Genomic DNA, 23,726 nt, shown 5'->3' with positions numbered 1-23,726 from the left:
GCTCCATTTAATTTTGACATCATTTTGTTTTTGACATTAAAAATACATGAAAGAGAGCACAATTCACTTTTTTTGTTTGTTTTTTAAAAACATCTATATAGTTTTTATAACTTTGTATTTTTATTTTAGTTAGTAGGCCCTATCAGGTAAAGCTAAAGCTTCAAATAGGTTTGTTTATTTATTTATTTTATTTCAGTTAACATTTATTCAAGTAATGATTTTTTTATGGTTTTAGTCAACTATTATAACCCTGATACTTTATTGAATATGTGTCAAATACTGGTCTTTCCTCCTGACTATAAATTAAATGGGAATGAAAGGAAATACAGTTTATTGTGTAACCAAATATGAATATATAATGTGTGACTTTTAAATTATAAACAAGCTCGAAATACACATTGACTCTTATTTTGAAAGGTCTGCGCCTCTATTGCAGTTGCAGGAGCTCATTCAAGTTCAGATGAAGAGATAAAATATGCATTGTTACAACCGTCTAAAACAGGGGTTTTCAAATTGTGTGAATGTGAGCCTCCCCTTAGAGTAGGTAAGGACAGCCGAGCCCCCCCTTCCCCAAAATCCTGTCCGCCTCTTCTAACCCACACACGCCTCGGCAGTAAATGCCATCTTCTGTGTGTTCCTGGCAATGATGAGTTTCAATAACAACTAATAAAATGTAAATATTTTTTCATATTGTATTTTATTTCCTTTTTTTTTTAAGAAGTGCATTCATAAATCTTTGCAACAGCAAATAACTTCCAACTTTATGCAGGCCTATTTGAGGCTACTTTTAAAAATCACAGAACATCAGTAGGCCTAACCATAAGTCAACAAAACATGCTTAACATGTGAATGTTACAAGTGTGAAACTTCACTTAGTGTGAATAGTTCACTTTAAAATGAAAATTCTGTCATCATATACTCACCCTCAATTTGTTTCAAGCCTGTATGAATTTCTTCTGCTGCACACAAAGCAAGATATTTTGAAGAATGTCAGTAACCAAACAGTTAACTGGTCCCATTGACTTCCATAGTAAGAAAAAATATATATACTATGGAGGTCAATGGGACCAGTTAACTGTTTGGTTACTGACATTCTTCAAAATATCTTGCTTTGTGTTTAGCAGAAGAAAGAAATTCATACAGGCTTGAAACAAATTGAGGGTGAGTATATGATGACAGAATTTTCATTTTAAAGTGAACTATCTCTTTAAGCGCACATTTTAATGCACATCTTCTCGAACAAAATCAGCACAATGGACAGCTCTCTGATCAATGAACGACAACGCTTTTTGTTCACAGCGCATAACACATAACAGTCAACTGCATTGAAGGCATGTTCAAAAAGATTTGCATTACAATGTTTTTTGGCTAAAATTATTTATAATCATACATTCAGATTTAAACAATAAACAAAATGCACCATTTACGTCATTTGCACGTGTCATTCACGTCATTTGAATTTTAATTTTGAACTTTGAATAACCGCCCATATCAGTGGGAACAATGAGGACGCGCTTTTGACGCGCAGAGGTGTTCGATGCGGGGCTGCACTTCAGAGAGAAATAAACGCAAGTCGTCCTCCACCAGCAGCCTTGATCTGTATTTATTTTTAATCATGGTCAGTGCGGAAAACCCACACTCACACAAGTAAGTGGAGGTGAAGGGGATTAGGACTTGCATAGCCTTAGTGGAGATCTGAGGGAACTCGCTCTCCACAGACAACCAGAAACGCGTGATCGGCATTTAGTCTCTGCTTCAAGTCCCCATTCGAGCTGAATAAAATAAAAATTTAAAATAAAAAAGTTCGATTTCATGCATTGATTTGTATTAGGCCTACACTAGTCTTTTCTGTCTGTGTCAGCTGCAAAAATTAAGTTGAAGATCGCCATCTCCGTATTGAAGAAGCCAAGCCTACAGAGAGAAATGCACATCATGGATTACATTGAGTAACGTTAGCTAGCCTATTTCTTTTCGTTTTGAATAGTTTCGTTTAAAGAAATGTAAAGCTTTCTTAAATATTTTTCATGTCTATGAGGCATAAACTGAGTTTCGATTAATTTATAATAAAAAATTAAAGAGATATGAGATATGAATTTATGATGCTCTCCAGTTCACGCGTGCAATGCAATTGATCGCGGCTATATTTGCTTCTTATTTATTAAATCCAGGCAATTTGTTGAATAAACATTTATTAAAATTAAGATACAATTTATACAAAACGAAATTCACTTTAAACTAAAGAAAGTCTTTCTACAAAACGAAACTTAATGAAGTGGTCATGTCTGACCCACTCCATGTCCCCGATGTATCCTATCTTACTCATGGTGTTCAGTTTTCATAATCAACATAGATGGAAAAAAAATAACATATAATATTTTAACATATGAAACTAAATGCGCTTATTTAATGGCTACAACACATAGGCTATTAGGCACATTCAAGTTAATTCTCCAATTAATTTTAAAATGATTGAAAAAAATAAACATATAGCCTACCCCTTAAAAAAATAATTGTATTGCAGTTTTTTGAGCACCTGTGCACACGTTGAGCCAGAAGGAGCCATTGCTTAATCTGTCAGCATTACTACTTGTCAGTAATCAGTCAACTCGTTTGTACCACAACGCGAGTATCCCGCGTAGCTTTTACCCAGTATACCGCGACGCGAGTATATGGTTTATTTTTATTTTTTCTTCACGTCGCGCCTCCCCTGTGGCTCTTTGGCGCCCCCCATGGGAGGCGCGCCTCACCTATTGAAAACCGCTGGTCTAAAACATATTACTATATAAACATCGTAAAGTAAACATTGTCATTATTCATCAGCATTAGTTCATATACAATGGCCTGGCATAAATGTGCGCTATTCATTGATTGTGAGCCGCCCTGGAGCGCTGGATTGGGGATGCGTGAGCCGTGTTTTCCAGCGGTTAGATCAGCATCTGTTACACAGGATATCAGTTCTGACTGGATCTCTTCCCTAATCGTCCCTCTCTAACATTTTCGTCTCATTTTATTTGTTGACGAAAATGACATTTGATTTTTCTCATAGATTTAGTCATCCAACACTAGTTTTTATTTAGTTATTGTCTCGTTTTCGTCGGTGAAAAAAGGTTGTTGACGAAAATTATGACGAAAATTATTTGTCAACGAAATTAACACTGGTGCTCGGCTAACTAGAGCTCTTTTAAAACATACATTGTTCTTTTATTTGTATAAGTATATGCATTCTTTAGGTAGGAATAAAATACAATCCCGTTTTTATTTGTATGTATTTTTTACACTTCAGACAGGTGTCTGTACGGATTTGTGTATAAATGCAAGACGTCACATTAGGCTATTCCATTTTTTTTCGTTTTGTGAAAAAAAAGGATATGTGCAGATGTGAACGTTTGTTCGTGGACGTGTGTTGTTTGGAGGATAGGAGGCCTTTAAAAAAAAAAATAATAATTACCATTTGACAGTAGCGGAGGGACGCCACCGAATGTAACGGAGTAAAATTACAGTTTTTTCACAAGAAATGTACTTGAGTAAGAGTAAAAGTACCCATCTTTAAATATACTCTAAAAGTACAAGTTACCCATAAAATTTACTCAAGTATTGTCTACAAGTTTGTTTTGGTCCTCAGCCCAAGACACTTTTCTAAAGCATTTTTGAAATATAGCTTAAAGGGTTAGTTCACCCAAAAATGAAAATTCTGTCATTAATTACTTACCCTCATGTCGTTGGACACCCGTAAGACCTCCGTTCATCTTCGGAGCACAAATGAAGATATTTTAGTTGAAATCTGATGGCTCTGAAAGGCCTCCATTGGCACAATGCACGGTTCACTCTCAAGACCCTTAAAAGGTACTAAAGACGTCGTTACAAAGTCCATCTCACTACAGTGGTTCTAAATTAACTTTATGAATCGGCGAGAATAGTTTTTGTGTGCAAAAAACCCTAAATAACGACTTATATAGTGATGACGATTTCAAAACACGGCATCATGAAGCTTCGAAGCGTTATGAATCAGTGAGTCGAATCATGATTCGGATCGCGTGTCAAACCGCCAAACTGCTGAAATTTGCCGATCCAAACTGCTGATTTGACTCACTGATTCATAACGCTTCGAAGCTTCATGAGGCCGTGTTTTGAAATCGTCATCACTATATAAGTCGTTATTTAGGGTTTTGTTGCGCACAAAAACTATTCTCGTCACTCCATAAAGTTATTGTAGAACCACTGTAGTGAGATGGACTTTGTAACGACGTCTTTAGTACCTTTTAAGGGTCTTGAGAGTGAACCGTGCATTGTGCCAATGGAGGCCTTTCAGAGCCATCAGATTTCAACAAAAATATCTTCATTTGTGTTCCGAAGATGAACGGAGGTCTTACGGGTGTCGAACGACATGAGGGTAAGTAATTAATGACAGAATTTTCATTTTTGGGTGAACTAACCCTTTAACCCCCCTTTAAGCATGTCATGTGACTGTATCATTGCATACTTTATTTTACATTGTGACATTATTGAATGAAAACAATAATGCACTACTATAAATAAATGTATACATATTTGCTACTGTAAATTTGTATTTCTTAAAATTAATTTAAATGTATATTTTTTTCTTGTACATATTTATATCAAATTGCATGTTTATTTTATTATTATTATTTTAAATTATAAATAAACAAAGAAAAATAATTGTTTTATTTCTTAACATTTTAATCTTTATTTTATTTAATCCACATAGTGTTTTTAGAAAAATAGGCAGTATATAGTGTGGAATCTCCTGTGTAAAGCTCATGATCATTGCTGATTCCTCTTATTTGTGTCCTTTAGAAAAGATCATTGAATGGATTCTGCCTTACAAGCAGTATCAGAATCAGCTGGTGGACCAGGCCGCGCTCATGCTGACCTTGTCTGGACGGGTCACTGAGACCCAGCAGGTTTTGGCCAATCAGACCAGCTTTCGGCTCCGAACACCTGATCTCCAAATTGAGGTGAGACATCCAGAACCTTCAGCTGCATTTTAACACAGTGCAAATGTTTTCACCCTTCACCCTTTGCAGAATATATTAAAAGTATGTCCCATATTAAAACAAATGAGAGGGTTTGTAAATATGCTTTGCTTCTCTCCAATAGCCTATTGGAGAGGCGTATGTGGGCAAGGAGACGTCAGCGAAGATCACGTTCACGAATCCTCTGCCCTGTACCCTGCGCAATGTGGTGGTCCGAGTGGAAGGACTGGGGCTGAGAGACCTCCATCCCATCATAGTGGGGTAAGTACCTAAAAAAAAATGTCGCTTTTCTCCCACTAATGAATGCATCGCATTTATCTCTCTCTTCCATGTTTTCTCAGTGATGTCGGCAAGCACGCCAATGTAACGGTGACGGAGCACTTCATCCCGACGATAGCCGGCAAGAGGAAGCTCGTGGCGTCTCTGGACTGCAAACAGCTCTCGCAGGTGCACGGGGTGGCCGACATCAACGTTCACGAAAGCCAGTGAATTCAGCCTGCTGTTATGGAAGTATCCCTTCACAGTGTTATTTCAGTATCGTCAGATCCTGCATTCATAACAGCCTGTTAATGAACTACACTAACCATTCTTATGAGGTTTACACTGAGCCATGTGATTATTTCTTTAATGAAATAACCCTCTTTTTCCACACACTACTGTATGTGTCGGATTTTATTTCATTTTGTTTCATTTGAGACATTATTTATTTTAAAACCGGTCTTGCTTTGCTTCACTGTATGTATTAACTGTTTGTTGGTTCAGTTTAGCTGATCAAATGTTACTGTTCACCACTGAAAAAATTAAGGTCTGGGGTATTACCATATATGAGTATTATAATTTTACTTAATGAATGTTATTTCTAAAATATATATATTTTGTAGCCAAACACATGTAGCCCTTGTGTTTCATTTCCCAGCTTTTCTGCTGCCTTATATAACATATTGTTCACAATAATGGCTATTATGAATTCATTTAATGTGCCTTCAAGGAGTTGTGTTGCATTTGTCTGATGCAAAATGCTGTAGTATCTTCACTTAATTTGCTACTGTAAACTAACACTTATTCATGTACACTTAAACTATGAAGACATATGAAGTTACTTAGACTTCATGACATATTAGCTTTTTATGAAGGATATACAAGTTTTATGTATGTTTGTATTATTTATCTATGTAATGTATTTTTCTTCAACAAATGACATTTTATTAGACCGCATATTATGCTCTGTAGTTGTTTTTGAACATGTTTCGCCAGCTTGAACAAGACAAGACTTGCGTGTTTGATTTGGAAAGATGGAAGTAAAACACTCCCTTTAGTGTTTGCATTTGAACAAATGTCATCTGTCTTTTTGAGATAACCTGTTGAGGAGTTTTATTAAATCACACCAAACACTTGTGTATCACCTGTTCAACTGCTTGTTAATGCAAATATAAATCAGCCAATCAAATGGCAGTAACTTGATGCATTTGGGCTTGTAGACGGTGGATGAATCGAAATACTTTCCTACTATTTAGTGGGCGAAAAACATGGCGAAAAGTCCTCCCTTTCTTGCAAATGTGCATTTTTAGGGGCAAGTGTGTAATGCTGAAACTCCATTGTGATTGTTAGAATTTCCAAGGATCAGCATTCTCCCCTAAAGTGATCGGGCAGATCAAACCGTAAGTCGAAGAGACTTAAAACTTTGATGGATGGTAGTACTCACCATGTCTACAACGTCACCAAAGCTCATTGGCCTGATGGTGGTGCTACAGCGATCAATAATACGTAATGGCTCATAACTCCTAAACCATTCATTGCAGGCTCAAGTATATTGTTGGAATCCTTGGCCCAAGATTTGATTGACTCCGATCTTCACCAGCAAAATTTTGGGATATTTTGGATTTTTCGAAAAACCTCAGATTTTCGCCTGATGGAACCAAACCAGTGCAGAAAGATTCCCTGGAGTCTGATTATCATTAATCATAAATACATTTAGATTGACGTCTACTACGGGATGCCAAAATGTTAAAAGTGGCCGTGGACACTTTTACTAAAACGGCTATCCCTTTTTAACGCTCATTCATACTTAACGTTATCCGACAAACACCTAACGTTACAAACTTTTTTAAAATCTCAAAAGCGAACTTGGAATTAGTGTAAATTATTCTTTGATTAGAGCTTTTATGTCTTGTTTATCCACATGCATGCTAAACATGGTTCTGTGTGTGATTTGGCTACTAGTAAAGCCAATGTTTAGTGTTCGTTTTGGGTTAATAGTTCTTGCGACAGATATTAGGCTATAATCGTTCTAAAAATACAAAAGTAACGGTGCCATTCAGTAGCGATCTCTATAGATCCGCAGTCTTTACTCAAAAAAATCCCTTTGAGGACTGAACAGGTTGAACAGGTTCTGCTCGATCATCTTCACTAAAATGCTCTGGGTCTGATTCGGGCTCAAATTGGTATGGTTCTATTGACGCCATTGTTTCTAATGGCATACAGTGTCTTTGTCCAAGGTGCCATGTTTGTCTACGAGGACATTTGCGCATCTCACGTCCGCCGTTGACCAATGAAGTTTGAGCGGCTTTTAGACAAGGTTAACGGAGGCCGATCGGAACGAAACTTGCTGGGCCTGTTTGACTCACAGCCCTAGAGGCCTGCGAGAAATTAGAAAGAAATTGGCCATTCGCGTTCGCTTTTTTCACATACGTAAAGGATTATATATCACATGATTTTTCACACACGTCCACGTCATTCATACCGACAAAGCAGCAACCTCCCGCAGTTTCTCTTGAAGCCAATACGGAAGTGACTTAAACTACAATTCATCGACTGGCCGCTAGGGACAGGCTCCAGAAGGAGCAGAATCTCATTGAGCCCCATGTTAAAATGCCCAACTTTACAGCAGATAAAAACATGTTTACAGCCTGGTACAAACTGTGGGTTTGGTCTATAAATCTAATTTTGTACTTCATGACAACTGTGAGTTTTTTTATACATCCATTCGTTTACATTATATAAAGCTTTAAAGTCCTGCATAATTAAGGGCGTAGCCACTTTGAGTGACAGTTCGATAGCCATTTATCTGCTGTCTGGTAGTCATCGCGTCACCTCAGCTCCACCCACGTCCCGCGCTGCCAAGATGGCAACGGCCAGCTCGACCCTACTTCACGCTTTAAAACTGCTCTTCAGAATCCTATGGGCAACGTCACGGACACTACATCCATGTTTTTTTACATTCTATGATACTGACATATGAGTTTGTTAAATATTGGAGATTATTTCAAAAACTAGTCCCCAAACTAGTCCTAGGTATTTGACTCAACCTCGATAACTGTTAAAAAGCTTTAAAACGATATTTCCTTGGTAAAATACCTGTATTGGCTTTAAATGGACTTTTCCATTTATGATCTTTGCATGGCTATTACATGGTTACTAAATAAAACAATACCTTTTTTACAAATGTGCTTCACCCAATAGTTCACCCAAAACTGAGAATTCTGTCATCATTTACTCACCCTCAAGTTGTTCCAAACCTGTATGAGCTTCTTTGTTCTGCTGAACACAAAAGAAGATATTTTGAAGAATGTTTGTAACCAAGCAACCATTGACTACCATAGTAGGGAAGGTAGAACTATGGTAGTCAATGGTTGCTCTATCTGCTTGGTTACAAACATTCTTCTAAATATCTTCTTTTGTGTTCAGCAGAACAAAGAAACTCATACAGGTTTGGAACAACTTGAGGGTGAGTAAATGATGACAGAATTTTCCTTTTTGGGTGAACTATCCCTTTAAAGTGTTTGAACCCCGATAATTGCTGCTCTAGCTATATTTCGTATCTGCTTTTTGGCAATGGACATGCAACTTAATCTTTTTGTAAGATTCACCCCTCCGGGTTCCCTCAATTCAATCTTACTCATCTTGCCTTTCTCTTTAATTGTGGAATCTGCCAGTTGATAATCAACCCTTTCCCATAAGCAAGATGCCCAAATTATCTTTATTTGAACCTTTTCAATTCACAAGTGCGTATTGAACCGTGAATCGGTTCAATATTATATTGAGTATTGCGGCATCACTAATATACACAGAGGGTCCCCTTACAGTGAAGTCACCATTTTGCGCCGCCAATGCCATGTTTCTACAGTAGCCCTAAACAGACAAACTTCTCTACAGAGTGCTAGTCACTCTCTGCTGTCTCAGACGACAACATCTTTGTCCAGTGTCAGCCACCGTAGCTTCTTTATGTGCTTCCAAAGGGAGGGGTGAGGGGTGGGTGGTTGCAATTCGCAATCTCACCACTAGATGCCGCTAAAATTTACACACTGCACATTTAAGTTACATTGAACGTGGCATGGTTGTTAGTCCCAGACAGCAACATAGTGTCTGCCCACATCCGGGCCACATCTGGTTCATGCGTACCAGATGTGGGGCGGATCTGGGCCGACACTATGTTGCTGTCTGGGGTGCCAATAGCAGTTGAGTATCAGTTGCACTGGGACCGGAACTCGGACATCTTTAGGTGTCAGCGCCATAGAGAAACATTAGAAAATCCGAAGCTCTCATCGGTTTGATGGTGTTTATTCTACAAAAATGCTCAAATGTCATGCCTGAGATACTGTAACACTGATTCCAGGGATCCTGAGAGGATTTTCTGTTTGTCATATTTTCGTTAAGTTACGATTAAAGTCCTTGCTAACATACAAACCGAAATAACTAACTGTTCTCACGTCATGTAACACTCAAAAACACGAAGGTCTACATTTCAGTGCCTCTCCATATTTAACTGGTTATATGTAAATTAATTTAATTTTAGATATGTTTAAGGTCTACATTATCTGTCCTAATAAGGAGGACTCCTATTTTGATGGGTATTATAGTCTACAGGTAGTGAAAGGGAGAGCTCGCACGCAGTTTATCGGAGTTGTTTTGGAGATACAAAGTTTACCAGTTATTAACTGTACCCCCGAAAAGTCATAAGCTCTGTGTATATGTTTGTTTACTGTTAGTTGTATTGAGTGTTTTTGTGTAATTTGCTGTGTATGTTAATGGTAATGCAACGGAGAGAGATAGTTTGTGAATGAGACGTTCATGCGCACTTCTTATGCTTTGTTTGTTCAGCTCTTACGATGATTTTTTGGAGTAAAAAAGGACATAATAAACTTGATAAACCATCAGTAAAGTTTGCCCATCATTCGGACGGGGTATACGCTACATTCTGTGTCCAAAAACATCTTGGGATAATGTTTTCACACTGACAGCTGTCATTGTAAGATATAGCAACTTTGTTTGTTTGTCCGAGTTAGCAACAGTAACTAAGGGGGGGCGGGGCTTACCGATAGGTCAATTGGTGGCAATGGTTCTGCATTCAGATGGTATAGGGTCAGAATTTGGCATAACAACATAAAAGCACATAAATTATTTATTTGCATTTATTTTAAACTGGATTAAAATACAAAATAATATTTGTGATACAGTGAGATCATGCTACTGGCTGTTTGAAACATATGCATACTGCATACTGATTCACATGCCATTTGTATAATAGCAGGAATTATACAGTATATAGTATGCAATGAGCTACTTTTAATGGGAATGCTCTGATGAAATCAGCTGAATTGTTCCACCCGAAAAAGCAAAATGTTGCATCTAGCACCTCTTAGTGTTACTTGACTGTAATCACAAGAGGAATGAGAACAGCTTCCATTAAACAAATGAACTGAAACAAATGCAGACACACTGTATTAAAGGTATAGCCTTGTATTGAGATATGGAGATATGCACGATATAAAATACAGAGAATAGTTTATAATGCTGAGTGAAATAATTATTAAACATCTTAGTCAATATGACTGTCCAAACATTGTCAATGCATTCATGGCACCGGATACAGCATGACTTTCTCAGTGCATGCTTAAAAAGAAATCGGAATAAAATATAGCTTAGAAAATACAAATACAACCAGCTTCCATTAAATTCTGCAGTACAGTCATTGAGCTTTTCCACATTAAAGGCCACAAACAATAAATCTCATTATGAAGTGACAAGGTCTGAGAACAGCTTTGTCTTTATATGTTTCTATTGATCTGATCGTCCCACACACACAAGACAGACCTCTTTCAAAGATAGAAATGCCGTTGGATAATATTTAGTCTACCGTATTACAGATATTCTCAACCACTCGGTTGAACTCGTCCGGCTGGTCGGCGTAGACGTGATGGGAAGCATCTTCAATCATCTGTAAACAGAAAAGCCAGCATGATTTAGGCATTTCCAACCTCTATCATGAACTCAAAAAGTGCAAACACTGTCATTTCTTACTCACCGTGACACTGGTGAGGCTTTTGCCTCTAATCTGAATGACTGTGTTTCCAGTAGAGCTGTCCACCCATGAGAGCGAGCCGTACAGCATGCTGACGGGCGTCGACGGCGGCAGCAGGTTCACGCGCTGAACCATTGGCCTTTTGGCCCAGCCGAGAGACTCAGACATGGCTTTGAAACCCACCTCACCGCTGAGAGGAAAAGAGAATAAAATACACAATTGCTTCTACCTCTGTAAAGGAATGCATCTCTAAATAGGCCCTGTTATGCCCCTTTACATGTCTTGATTTTGTTTTGGGCTGTACTAGAATAGGTTTTCATGCTTTAGGGCCCTATCATACAGCCGGCACAATGCAACGGCAGGCACGACTCAAGTGTTTTTTGCTAGTTTCAGCCCGAAGCAGTTATCATTTTCACGTCCAGCACCTCGTTTAAATAGCAAATGCACTCGCGCCCATCTGTTCGCCCATGTGCTTGCTGGTCTGAAAACCAGGTGTGGTCAGGCGCATTGTTGGCACGTTACTATTTTGAGGAACGGAAAACAACTGCGCCATTGAACAACAAAAACCTGGTCTAAAGTCAATAGAGCAGTATTTTTTGTGTTATTTAAAGGGTTAGTTCACCCAAAAATGAAAATTCTGTCATTAATTACTTACCCTCATGTCGTTCGACACCCGTAAGACCTCCGTTCATCTTCGGAACACAAATGAAGATATTTTAGTGTAAATCTGATGGCTCTGAAAGGCCTCCATTGGCACAATGCACGGTACACTCTCAAGACCCTTAAAAGGTACTAAAGACGTCGTTACAAAGTCCATCTCACTACAGTGCAGGTTCTACAATAACTTTATGGAGTGACGAGAATAGTTTTTGTGCGCAAAAAAACCCTAAATTACGACTTATATAGTGATGACGATTTCAAAACATGGCATCATGAAGCTTCGAAGCGTTATGAATCAGTGAGTCGAATCATGATTCGGATCGCGTGTCAATCATAGACTGTAAAAAAATATGGACGTAGTGTCCGTGAAGTCACCCATAGGATTCTGATGAGCCATTCTGAAGCACAAAGTATGGACGAGATGGCCGTTGCCATCTTGGCAGCGCGTCATCGCGCGTCACTCCCGGATAACAGAAAATGGGCAAAAAGGCGGGACATGGGCGGAGCTTAAGTGACGTGATGACTAACAGACAGCAGATGAATGGCTATCCACCTGTCACTTGAAGTGGCCACGGCCTTAATTATGCAGAACTTTAATGCTTTATATAATGTAAACGAATTAAAAAATTCGAGTTATAAAAAAATTCACCCCCCTCACAGTTGTCATGAAGGGCAAAATTAGCCATATAGACCAAAACCACAATTTGTACCAGGCTGTAAACACGTTTTATTCTGCTGTAAATTTGGCCATTTTAACATGGGGCTCAATGAGATTCTGCTCCCTTCTGGAGCCGGTCCCTAGCGGCCAGTCGATGAATTGCAGTTTAAGGCACTTCCGTATTGGCTTCAAGAGAAACTGCGGGAGGTTGCCACTTGGTGTCAAACCGCCAAACTGCTGAAATTTGCCGATCCAAACTGCTGAATCGACTCACTGATTCATAACGCTTCGAAGCTTCATTATGCCGTGTTTTGAAATCGTCATCACTATATAAGTCGTTATTTAGGGTTTTTTTGCACACAAAAACTATTCTCGTCACTCCATAAAGTTATTTTAGAACCACTGTAGTGAGATGGACTTTGTAACGACGTCTTTAGTACCTTTTAAGGGTCTTGAGAGTGAACCGTGCATTGTGCCAATGGAGGCCTTTCAGAGCCATCAGATTTCAACTAAAATATCTTCATTTGTGTTCCGAAGATGAACGGAGGTCTTACGGGTGTCCAACGACATGAGGGTAAGTAATTAATGACAGAATTTTCATTTTTGGGTGAACTAACCCTTTAAAGGGCGTGTTAGTGATGTGCGCCTATATGTGGGTACACGTGTACACTCTGCTTATAACACACACAGGGATGTGCAGCAGCACACAAACATTTAAAAAATAAATACATAAAAGGATTCCTCTCTGGAGAAGCGTTCAGTCCGCCATGGTGCAAGTGCAACTGGCTTTGAAAGGTCCCATGGCATGAAAATTTCATTTTATGAGGTTTTTTAACATTAATATGAGTTCCCCTAGCCTGTATATGGTCCCCAAGTGGCTAGACATTTTGATGGGTGTAAACCGAGTTCTGGCTGTCTTTCTCTGCCTTTGAGAAAATGAGAGCTCAGACGAGCCAATCTGGAATCTTGCCTGTTATGTTATGCCTGTTATGCACAAACAGCAACATTACACACTAAAGAAAGTTAAAAATGTACTCTTCTTTAAAACGACTGTACCTCGGGCTCTGGGCGTTACAGTGGTAAATGTATTGTGTCATGGTGTCGTCATCAAACAGATCCTCAAACTTCCTCTTGAAGTCAGGACGGAATCTGTTCACCAGCCCTGGACCTGCAGACGAAGACATGATGTGAGCAAATGCAAATATATATATACACATGTACGTATGGATGTATGCATGTATGTGTATATGTGTGTGTGTGTGTGTGTGTGTGTGTGTGTGTGTGTGTATAATTCTTTTATAATTAATATAATCTATAAACTAATTTGTATATATTTTGTCAAGGTCTACAATATTTTATCAGGTAGAAATTGCCATTTGTGGGTAAAATATCATTTAAAAAAACCTTGAAAAGTCCTGTAAGTGTAAACCATGAAGAACATTCGGTTATTGGAATTAAGGAATTTAATTATTTATTGTTATTTAATTGAATTATTTTACTATATTGCCACTCCTAGCTTTTGTAGTGCCTTTAAATATTGTCTTTGACAATGCATTTTGGCTTTACTAATGTCAAAAACAATATCGAGTTGCATGTCCCGTGATAAACACATGATAAACAAAGCTTATGCATAGTTCCTGATCAGTAACATGTGAGGTTAATTTCAGTTATCATGCGGTCTACACTCACCCCACGGTCCAGCTGCTCTGATGACGGCCAGTGGGTTAAAGAGGCTGAACACTGAAGCAAGAGCTTTCACCCAGCGAGGCGGGGATACCCTTTTAAGCTCTGACCCTTGCCCTTCTGACCCCTGTGACTGAGGCTGGGGTCGCTCAGGGAAACCCCACGCGTCCACCAGGATGAGGTGACTGACTCTAGTGGACAAAAACACAACTGGTCATCTGTTGATCAAAAAAACAAAAACATCTGTTCATCATATAGAGTCTCTTCAGAAAGTTTGAACTAAACCGCTCAATTCATATGGATTCGTTTTATGATCTCTTTATGAACTTTTTGAAACGTCAAAGTGGTAGATGTGTAGCTGTGATGGAGGGACAGAAAGCTCTCAGAATTCATTAAAAACATCTTCATTTGTGTTCTGAAGATGAAGGAATGTCTTACGGGTTTGGAACGACATGAGGGTGAGTAAATAATGAGAGAATGTACATTTTTGGATGAACTATCCCTTTTTAATAATTACCGTGACACACAAAATTTGACAACCCAAGAATGTCCAGAACAGTATATTTATTTTTTCATATTTTGAAACCTATAAAACCTTAATTGCAAAGTGTGCTGGTGCAATATTTATATAAAATAAATGTCACAAGGTTATGTCACATATATATATATATGTGTGTGTGTGTGTGTGTGTGTGTGTGTGTAAATCAACATATAAATAAATAACAAAACATCAAACCATGTAACATTTATTTTATATAAATATTGCACCAGCACACTTTGCAATTAAGGTTTTAAAGGTTTCAAATATTGTCTATATTGTCTAATATTGATTATATTCCTCTTTTCCATAAAAGCATCTGTTTAAAGCATAAATGTCAAATATATATATATATAATCCATCACAATTTTTTTTGTTATATACATAATGTTTATATTTTTACTTGGTTTACTTTTATAATTTTTATTTTATAAATGTTTTTTATTTGTATTGTTGTATTTATTTATATTTTACTTTACATTTGCAAATTATACATTTATTCATTTTCAGTTGTCTAAATACCTTCCAATCTGAGGAATGAACCAACAGTAACATCAGTAATATAAGATGTTTAACCTCCTTTTGTCTCATTATTTGATCAGACTGCATAACGTGTGTGTATATATATATATATATATATATATATATATATATATATATATATATATATATATATATATATATATATATATATATATATATATATATATATATATATATATATATATATATATATATATATATATATATATATATATATATATGATATGGGTTTAAAATGAAAGTTTTTTTTATTGTAAACTCTTACTATTGTTGCACTATAATAGACTAAACAAGCTTTCTTAGATACCTTTCTGGATATTGAATGGTATAGGACGTTGCTAGGTAACCACCCAGGCTGTGGCCCAATAGGATCATGTGTTCCAGCCCCAGTGATTGCCTCCATTGCTCTATTGAACTAACAAACTGCTCTTCGGCCAATGAGGCGTCAGATGGGAATGACGGGCGAGAGCTGCGTCCGAAGCCCAGCAGGTCAACGGCGTAGACGGGTCGAGAATGACACAATGCGTCCAAGTTACGGATCCAGAGGCCGACACCCCCTCCAAACCCGTGGATCATCACTAGGGGCGTCTGAGCGGCTAGAGAGAGAACGGGACACAGTCAGACTTTTTAAAGTGTGCAGATACTGTAGAAGAAGATTAGAAACTCTACCTTGGTCTTTATGTTTGAGTGCTGTCTTATTGGTGACTTTAAGGGTCCATATTCTGTTTTGATTGGGCAAAGTCACAAATCTGGACCAAACGTTATTCTTGATGCCTGGAAATATTAAATAGAATCAAAATGCATCCTATACAAATTCTAAAAATTAAAAGGGAACAGTGAGGATCTTACAGGCAATGATTTTAGCCTCGGCACTTTTCAATAAGGACATGGATGTTGGTCTCCAAGAGGGCCACCAGGACCAGTTCCCAGAGGTCGACCTAAAAAGACAGATACATATAAGGTCAGCGAAGGGGTGAGGGCAATAGAAGGTCTATGAGACTGTCCATGTCATCCGTCTGTGTACATACTGCGTTACGTCATCTCCCTTTATACACAGTACAAGCCTGTCACCTGCTGGCAATAAACTGAGTATTAATAATGCTTTGTGGATAATAATTCATTCGCAAGCACACAAACACAACACACACACACACACACACACACACACACACACACACACACACACACACACACACACACACACACACACACACACACACACACACACACACACACACACACACACACACACACACACACACACACACACACACATTTTTGTCTGTAATGTACAGCATAAGAATGGAAGCTATTATTAGCATTTCAATTTAAATATTAGTCTTCAATTTAAAAAAAAAATGAATTATAATGATTAAAAATAATAATACTCCTATCAGCAATAATAAGACAAGACAGTTAAGATGTATATAATGTTAGGAGCAATTTATTATTAAATATTTTTATTTATGGTCTAATCTGTACTGTACATCATATTAATAAAAGGTCCAATTAACATTTACATTTGTGTCTTACATTTAAACATTTATACTCCTATAAGAAATAATGAGACAGAAAACGTATAAGTAAATTATTTTAGGAGTATTACATTATTATAGAATATTTGTATTTATGTCTTATACTGTACATCATATGAAAAAAGGTGTCATTAACATTTACATTTCTGTCTTACATTTAAACATCAATACTTCTATAAAATAATAAGACAAAAAAACTTTAGAAGTAAATTATTTTAGGAGGATTACATCATTATAAAATAGTTTTTATGTTCTATACATCTGAATAAGTATACATTTTAGTCCTACATTTAAAAATAATACTCCTATGAGCAAATAAGACAGAGAACTTGTGAATTGTGTAAGGAGCATCACTTATTATACAATATTTTTATTTATGGTCTATCTGCACTGTGCATACATCATATGAATAAAAGGTCCCATTAACATTTACATTTTCTTTACATTTAAACATTAATACTTTTATAAAAAATAATAAGAAAAAAACTTTAGAAGTAAATAATTTAAAAAATAATTATTATTTTATGGTCAGCACTGTATATTATATGAATAAAAGGTGGCACTAAAATTTTTATCTTAATACTCCTGAGATAATACGAGAGAAAAATCAAGCTGTAAATTATTCTATATTGTTATTTGGTTCAAAAACCGAGCACAACTACTGTGACGTTACATCAGCATGACTTTGCATAACGTTATGAAATCATCCAAGTCATAACAAACCATGTATGGATTATTCTAATACTTCATTCCAAACTTTCACGGCAAGGAACTAAACATAGTCAAATGTTAAATATACAGTGTTACACAACAGAAGGAAAATTCATGTTACATGAGCGACTCGCACAGCCTATCATTTGTGATATGGTTGTAGGCTATTTTAATTAAAATATACTCACTCTGTGTCAGTCTCGTCTTGTATTGTTGCGTTTGCAGGAGACATTATGAAGCATAATACAAGAAAAATCCACAACGACAGAGGTTTGTATGTTCGCTACCGGATCTGTCACATTCAGTGACTTTAAAGGCCCGTGTTTGTTGTGTTTTGTAACGCTGACGTCGGCGAATTTAAAGGAGCCGCATCACAGATATAAAACTAGTGGGTGAAATGGCACGAAACGCACTGTTGTCTTTATTCATGAACATATTTAAATTGTAAATGTTTATGTTTCAAAACATCACTGTTGTAATACGCTTGTAAGATACGCCTCTGATTAATTGCCTGTAGCAAGATATTTGGAAAAGACAGACATTTCGTATCAATAACAACGAATTTATATGGACATATATGTTTTGAAAAATGTTTAGACTATTATTCTTTAGTTTCACAATTGTCTCTAGGCATTCTGGGTGGATTTGGAAAAGTATACTGATAGAAATTTGGGATGTGTGGTTATGATTGGTGTCTTTTTTATTTTAGACGTATTTTGCAAACTAAGGAAATTAACATTGTATAGCTAATCATTTGGTTAAATTATGTTTTATCATTTCTGTTTAAAGTGTAATATAGGCCTAATATATATATAGGGTTCATTATTTTCCTTAAAAAAAAAATACATGTCACATATCAAATTGATCTACAATATTTCCTTTATAAGATACTCTTTAAATTTTTTTTGAAATTCAATTGTCTTTTTGAGTTGTGGTGTTTCAAAGACCTAAAATGTCAGTGTAAATGTAAAATGATCAATTCCCACAGCAATTGCAAAATGAAGTAAGAAATATAAATATAAACCATTATATGATGTATACAAATAATAATAATAATAATAATAATAATAATAATAATAATAAATAAATAAATAAAATAAAAAACTCCTTATGGAAAATTGTGTTCTAAATACATAAGTGTCTGTTTATATGAATTGGACTAAAAGGGCAATACATAGAAAAGGGAAAGTTCATTTACTGTGTGATATGAATTTTACAATGATTCATATGTATATTGTATATGTATATTATTTTAAATGAATATATGGTTGCACCATCTGACATTTTCTGGGTGGTAAAATCAGAAATCTTGTTTAATAATGAATTAAAAGCTGTAAAACCAATATGAATCAACACCATACATTTTTTTGGAAATAAAAAATGCATTTTAAAACTCTTTTGCTTAAAATTATAACTTATTTATCTTTAAAAAAAATATGATTTTTCTTATTTGTCATTGACCGGGTATCAAATCATACGTCTTGTATAGGCCTAAAAGTCTAAAAAAATATGTAATGTTAAAGGATTTGTGTTTAACGTCATTATTTACTTTAATATATGTCAATATTCATAGCTTATTGTTGTTAATTAATATGATTATGTAATATGTAGCTATTTTCTATTGAATTAGAACGCTTGAAAGCCTCGGAACTAAAATCCCCCTGCAGTTTCAGTGGGGAACGTTTAGTGGACGCACACCTGTCTCTCTCTCCGTACACGTCATTCATTTCCTTGCAGTTTGATTTCCAGGGTTTCTGTGCACATTTCGAGCAGAAATCATGTCTAACTCGGTATTTTCGGTCTTGTCGCGTTTTGTGGAGGAATACAGGAGCAGCACACCGAATAAGCTGAAGATGATCGACGCTTATATGCTGTATATTTTGCTGACAGGAGTGTTTCAGTTCCTGTACTGTGTGCTGGTGGGAACTTTTCCCTTCAACAGCTTCTTATCTGGATTCATCTCGTGTGTGGGATGCTTCATACTGGCTGGTATTTACATATATTTAATAATATATAACTAGAATCAAAAGCTATTCTTTAAACGGGTTATATAGTATGTTTGTACAATTTCTATATTTATAATGCTAATCAATGTTTTTCTTTTACGCCAGTCATGTAAAACTTTATATTTTCCAGTGTTTTTACTGTCTTTATTATTCCAGTATTTAATATATGCACACATACATACACTACGGGTCAAACAATTTGTGAAATTGTGAAACATTAATGCAATTTGAAATAATTGTTTTCTGTTTTTAATATATTTTAAAAATGTAAATTGTTCAGCAATTATTTCAGTCTGTCACATGATCATATATGTATGTACATATATTTAGGTGGTAAAACAACAGTCAATTATAAAATAATAGATAATTATAATATAAAATAATTAGGCCTATTTTTTATTTATAAAACATTGAATTCTTATTCACTTATTTAATGTGATTATTTAAAGAACCTCATATCTGCATTTGAATGATCAGACAGATAAGTATAAAAATAATTTATTTGACATTTTGTTTGATCAAAAATACAGGGAAAACTGTAAAATTGAGAAATATGAATACAATTGAATTTTTTTTTTTTTAAATATATTTTAAAATGTTCAGCTATTTTGGTCTTGTCTCACATGACCATATATATATATATGTAGTTGTATATTTATTTATTTAATGTGATTATTTAAAGAACCTCATGTCTGCATTTAGGCAACTAGACAGATCAATATATTTAAAAAAAATTGGTATTGATCAAAAATAAAAACATCCCATGTTTTCCAATCCTTAACCATCAAACAATGTTCATGTATCCAAGTCTTGTGTGTGCGTGTGCGTGTGTAGTCGATAATTAGTGTGTTTATGTTCTTCTTTCTTCAGTTTGTCTTCGCATCCAGATCAACCCTCAGAATAAAGGAGATTTCCTGACCGTCTCTCCTGAGAGGGCATTCGCTGACTTCCTCTTCGCTCACACTGTTCTGCATCTCGTGGTCGTCAATTTTGTCGGCTGAATGAGAGCGTCTTACAGCAGGTGTGTGTACAGCAGGTGGTTGTGTGCCAATAACACCTTACCAATGCTACAAAATCACTTTTCACTTGTGTCATTTGTTAGACAATCTATGTAAAATCTGTGTGTGATTCAGTTCCATTGGTATAAGAGGTTCTGTTGTGCACAGAAACCAGAGAAGAAAACAAAGCAACAAAATAGCTGATATGTATCCTGATATGCACTCTAAACTGCTTGTGCAGTTTAAGCCAATTTCTCTTAAAGCTCTCTAGCTGACAGATAATAAACCCTCTGGTGCCTAATATAGAAAAATGAAGTAATACAGCAGTACATATGAAATATGTAGTTGTGCAGAAGTGCCTTAAAGGGGACCTATTATGCAAACATTCAAACGCTCTCCATTCATTGACTTTGCATTGCTTGAGACTGCCTCCTTGTCATTTCGGACTTATAACAAAAAACAGAACAATGTCTAAAAGTGGATATGTGACAAAGTGTACAGCAAACAAGCTAAACAAAACCCAGAAGTTTTTATAAGCTGCTGACCCAAAAAACGAGCTTATAAGGACACAAAAGTGGATACAGGCCATTGAGACAGAGCACGACATCATATATTACACTGAGAACTACACCCAATAGAGGGGAACGTAATCAGAGACAGGAAACATAATGTATAAAACTGACATTTGGATATTTAACTTAACAGTGACAAAATGTTTACTGCACACATAGGTATACCGAGGCATACTGAGTGTCAGGATCCCAAAATTGACCCATTCGTCCTGCTGATGCTTCGTTTTATTGTCTTTATCCGCTTTTGTCTCCTTTTTTTGGGTCGACAGCTTATAAAAACTTATTTCTGTGTTGTTTAGCTTGTTTGCTGTACACTTTGTCACGTATAACAAAAAACAGAACAATGTCTAAAAGCGGATAAGTCCGAAATGACACGGAGGCAGCCTCACGCAATGCAAAGTCAATGTAGAGCGTTTGATTGTTTACCCCCCCCCCCCCCCCCCCGGTGTGTGCGTGGCCTAAATACGCTCTGTCGAATCAACTTAACGCCAACTACAGAAATGTATCCACTAACCATTCGGGAAACATCCAGTTGCGTTCTAAAAGTTATAACTTCTTGCTGAGTCTCTCCATCTGTGGTCGAATATATGCTGAACACCGCTTCTGACATTTTGGCTGTGTAAGATTCTCCAGTTTTGTTGTTGAGTATCTGATGCATCAGCTGTAAAGGCTCCGCCTCTTCAGGAAAGGGGGCGGCCCGTAGAAGCTCAGTTGCGTTTAAAGGGACACACAAAAACGGGGTATTTTGAGCTGAAACTTCACAATAGGGCTGTGCAATATATCGAAATATCGCAAATGTACATATCGCGATATGCATATCGCAATGGCACGCAATATCTGAATGACTTTAATAGGCACACGACTGTTACTTATGTGACTTGCTTGACGTAAAAAATAGCTATTAAATGCAATAACTTGTGAGAAAACAACTCCTTACAGTCTCGCGCTGTCTGCTCTCTTACACACCCACCAAAACCGAACGTTTCGTGCCTTATTACACACTCAAACTGTCAATAACACAGTTATGTCAAAATGGCTGTCTTGATGAGTATTCATGTAAACAGTCGGTTATGCTTCAAGTGAACGATATCAGTTGGGGAAAGAAACCGAATGCGTGTTAATAGGATCCGTGCATTAGCTCTTAAAGTGACAGCCTGCTAATACAGTAAACCTGCTGCTGTCTGTCAAACAACAAAAAAAACAAGAGAAAATCACTGTGCTCTGCTGAATATAACCTTTGTAGCTTTATTATGTATCAGTGTATATTTAATTAATGTGAAGACTACTGTTTTTAGTTCTTATTAAAATAGTTCTTTAAACAGATTTTACACACAGTAATATCGTATCACATGCAATACCTTGTTAAATAATGCGATATTCGATATATCGCATTTTTCTTCAATATCGCTCAGCCCTACTTCACAAACACACCCTGGGGTAACCAGAGATGCATAATAGGTCCTCTTTAATCTGTCATTGCTTTATTCCATCTTTCATTCCATGTTACAACATTTTGTGTTCATGTCTATTCGATAAGGCTTTCAGGTACCATGTTCATTATTTAGAGAAATGTAAACATCCAATGTAAAGTCATCAAATTTTCTTTTAAGTCCCCTGGTAGTTAAGAATTTTTTCCCTTTAAACGAATCTTTAGCACTAAAATTATGTATTAAAACGTTTCTTCCTTGAAGAAAAAATTATTCATGCCTTAAAATAGCTTGAATGTAACTTTACACCCTTGCCACATTTAGTGGTTCTATGAATATGCAAATGATCCCCGCCTCCACTCCCACCAGCTCAGAGATCTACTCGTTGACAATCACACGTTGACGTGATTGGTAGGTAGGACATGACTCGTGAGAGGTAGTTTGTGAAGTCAGAAACACCAGCGATTTCAAACCGTCTTTGGTTCGCTGCAGTTTTAAGGGAAAAATACTCAGCAATGGTGTTGACTGATGAATTTGCACATGTAAAGCATATTAAAAATTCCACATAGACATAAAAACAACATTAAAAACTTGATTTTCACACAAGGGGGACTTTAATTGTCTTCACATTTATTTTTTATTAGTTCTGTCAAATCGATTAGTCACATCTAACATAAAAGTTTGTGTGTGTGGGGGTGCTTTTATGTTAAATGCGAATAATCGATTCGACAGCACAAATTTTTGTTATCTCAAGATGAACTGTTAGTTTGCATCACTTTTGATTAATTATATTTGTCTTCCACAGATTTGAAGACCAAATGCTGCAGAACATCTACAAACACAACAGTGTGCGGATCTCTCAATGTTAATATATGTTTTGACAGAATTGTCATTTATGATCAGTTCTTGTCTTGTTCCTTAATTTTTCTACTTTTGTAAAACTTCCTGAAAGTTATTCTGAAAGAAAATAAATGCCAATTCAACGATCCTGTGGTGTTTTATTCTAGGTAACATATCTAGGTAATCCCATCTGAAGTAACATGAATCTTTGTGTTTAAGATATTTTATATATAATTTTTAAATATATTAAAACATTGAACAAT

At 36.3% G+C, this 23,726-nt stretch overlaps 3 protein-coding genes across 4 annotated transcripts in view; 2 read left to right on the top strand and 1 right to left on the bottom strand.

Moving 5' to 3' along the window:
* The window catches only part of tgm1l1 (transglutaminase 1 like 1), a 50,853-nt gene extending 44,644 nt beyond the window's left edge, over window positions 1–6,209 (top strand). The window contains exons 12-14 of the mRNA XM_079820625.1: window positions 4,816–4,976; window positions 5,119–5,255; window positions 5,336–6,209. Of these exons, the coding sequence (XP_079676751.1) occupies window positions 4,816–4,976; window positions 5,119–5,255; window positions 5,336–5,483 (446 nt within the window). The 3' untranslated portion in view covers window positions 5,484–6,209. The remainder of the gene's footprint in view (window positions 1–4,815; window positions 4,977–5,118; window positions 5,256–5,335) is intronic.
* A 4,166-nt stretch (window positions 6,210–10,375) lies between these two features.
* abhd4 (abhydrolase domain containing 4, N-acyl phospholipase B) lies at window positions 10,376–17,973 on the bottom strand. Of its 2 annotated transcripts, XM_079818477.1 has the most exons (9): window positions 17,809–17,973; window positions 16,403–16,445; window positions 16,224–16,312; window positions 16,044–16,148; window positions 15,682–15,970; window positions 14,300–14,484; window positions 13,667–13,778; window positions 11,296–11,482; window positions 10,376–11,208 (listed from the first exon to the last, which is right to left on the bottom strand). In XM_079818477.1, the coding sequence occupies exons 3-9, from the start codon at window positions 16,261–16,263 to the stop codon at window positions 11,119–11,121; spliced, it is 1,008 nt and encodes a 335-aa protein (XP_079674603.1). In that variant the 5' UTR covers window positions 16,264–16,312; window positions 16,403–16,445; window positions 17,809–17,973; the 3' UTR covers window positions 10,376–11,118. The 2 variants fall into 2 exon arrangements, with proteins under 2 accessions (XP_079674603.1, XP_079674602.1); XM_079818476.1 differs by lacking the exon at window positions 16,403–16,445.
* Window positions 17,974–19,323: 1,350 nt separating this feature from the next.
* dad1 (defender against cell death 1) lies at window positions 19,324–23,564 on the top strand. Its single transcript, XM_079819166.1, has 3 exons — window positions 19,324–19,609; window positions 20,497–20,647; window positions 23,429–23,564. The coding sequence occupies exons 1-2, from the start codon at window positions 19,399–19,401 to the stop codon at window positions 20,625–20,627; spliced, it is 342 nt and encodes a 113-aa protein (XP_079675292.1). The 5' UTR covers window positions 19,324–19,398; the 3' UTR covers window positions 20,628–20,647; window positions 23,429–23,564.
* Window positions 23,565–23,726: the final 162 nt, after the last annotated feature.

This window comes from Gobio gobio, assembly GCF_949357685.1.
Source record: "Gobio gobio genome assembly, chromosome: 6".
Classification (NCBI taxonomy): domain Eukaryota; kingdom Metazoa; phylum Chordata; class Actinopteri; order Cypriniformes; family Gobionidae; genus Gobio; species Gobio gobio.
This window is presented reverse-complemented; position numbering and strand designations above follow the sequence as displayed.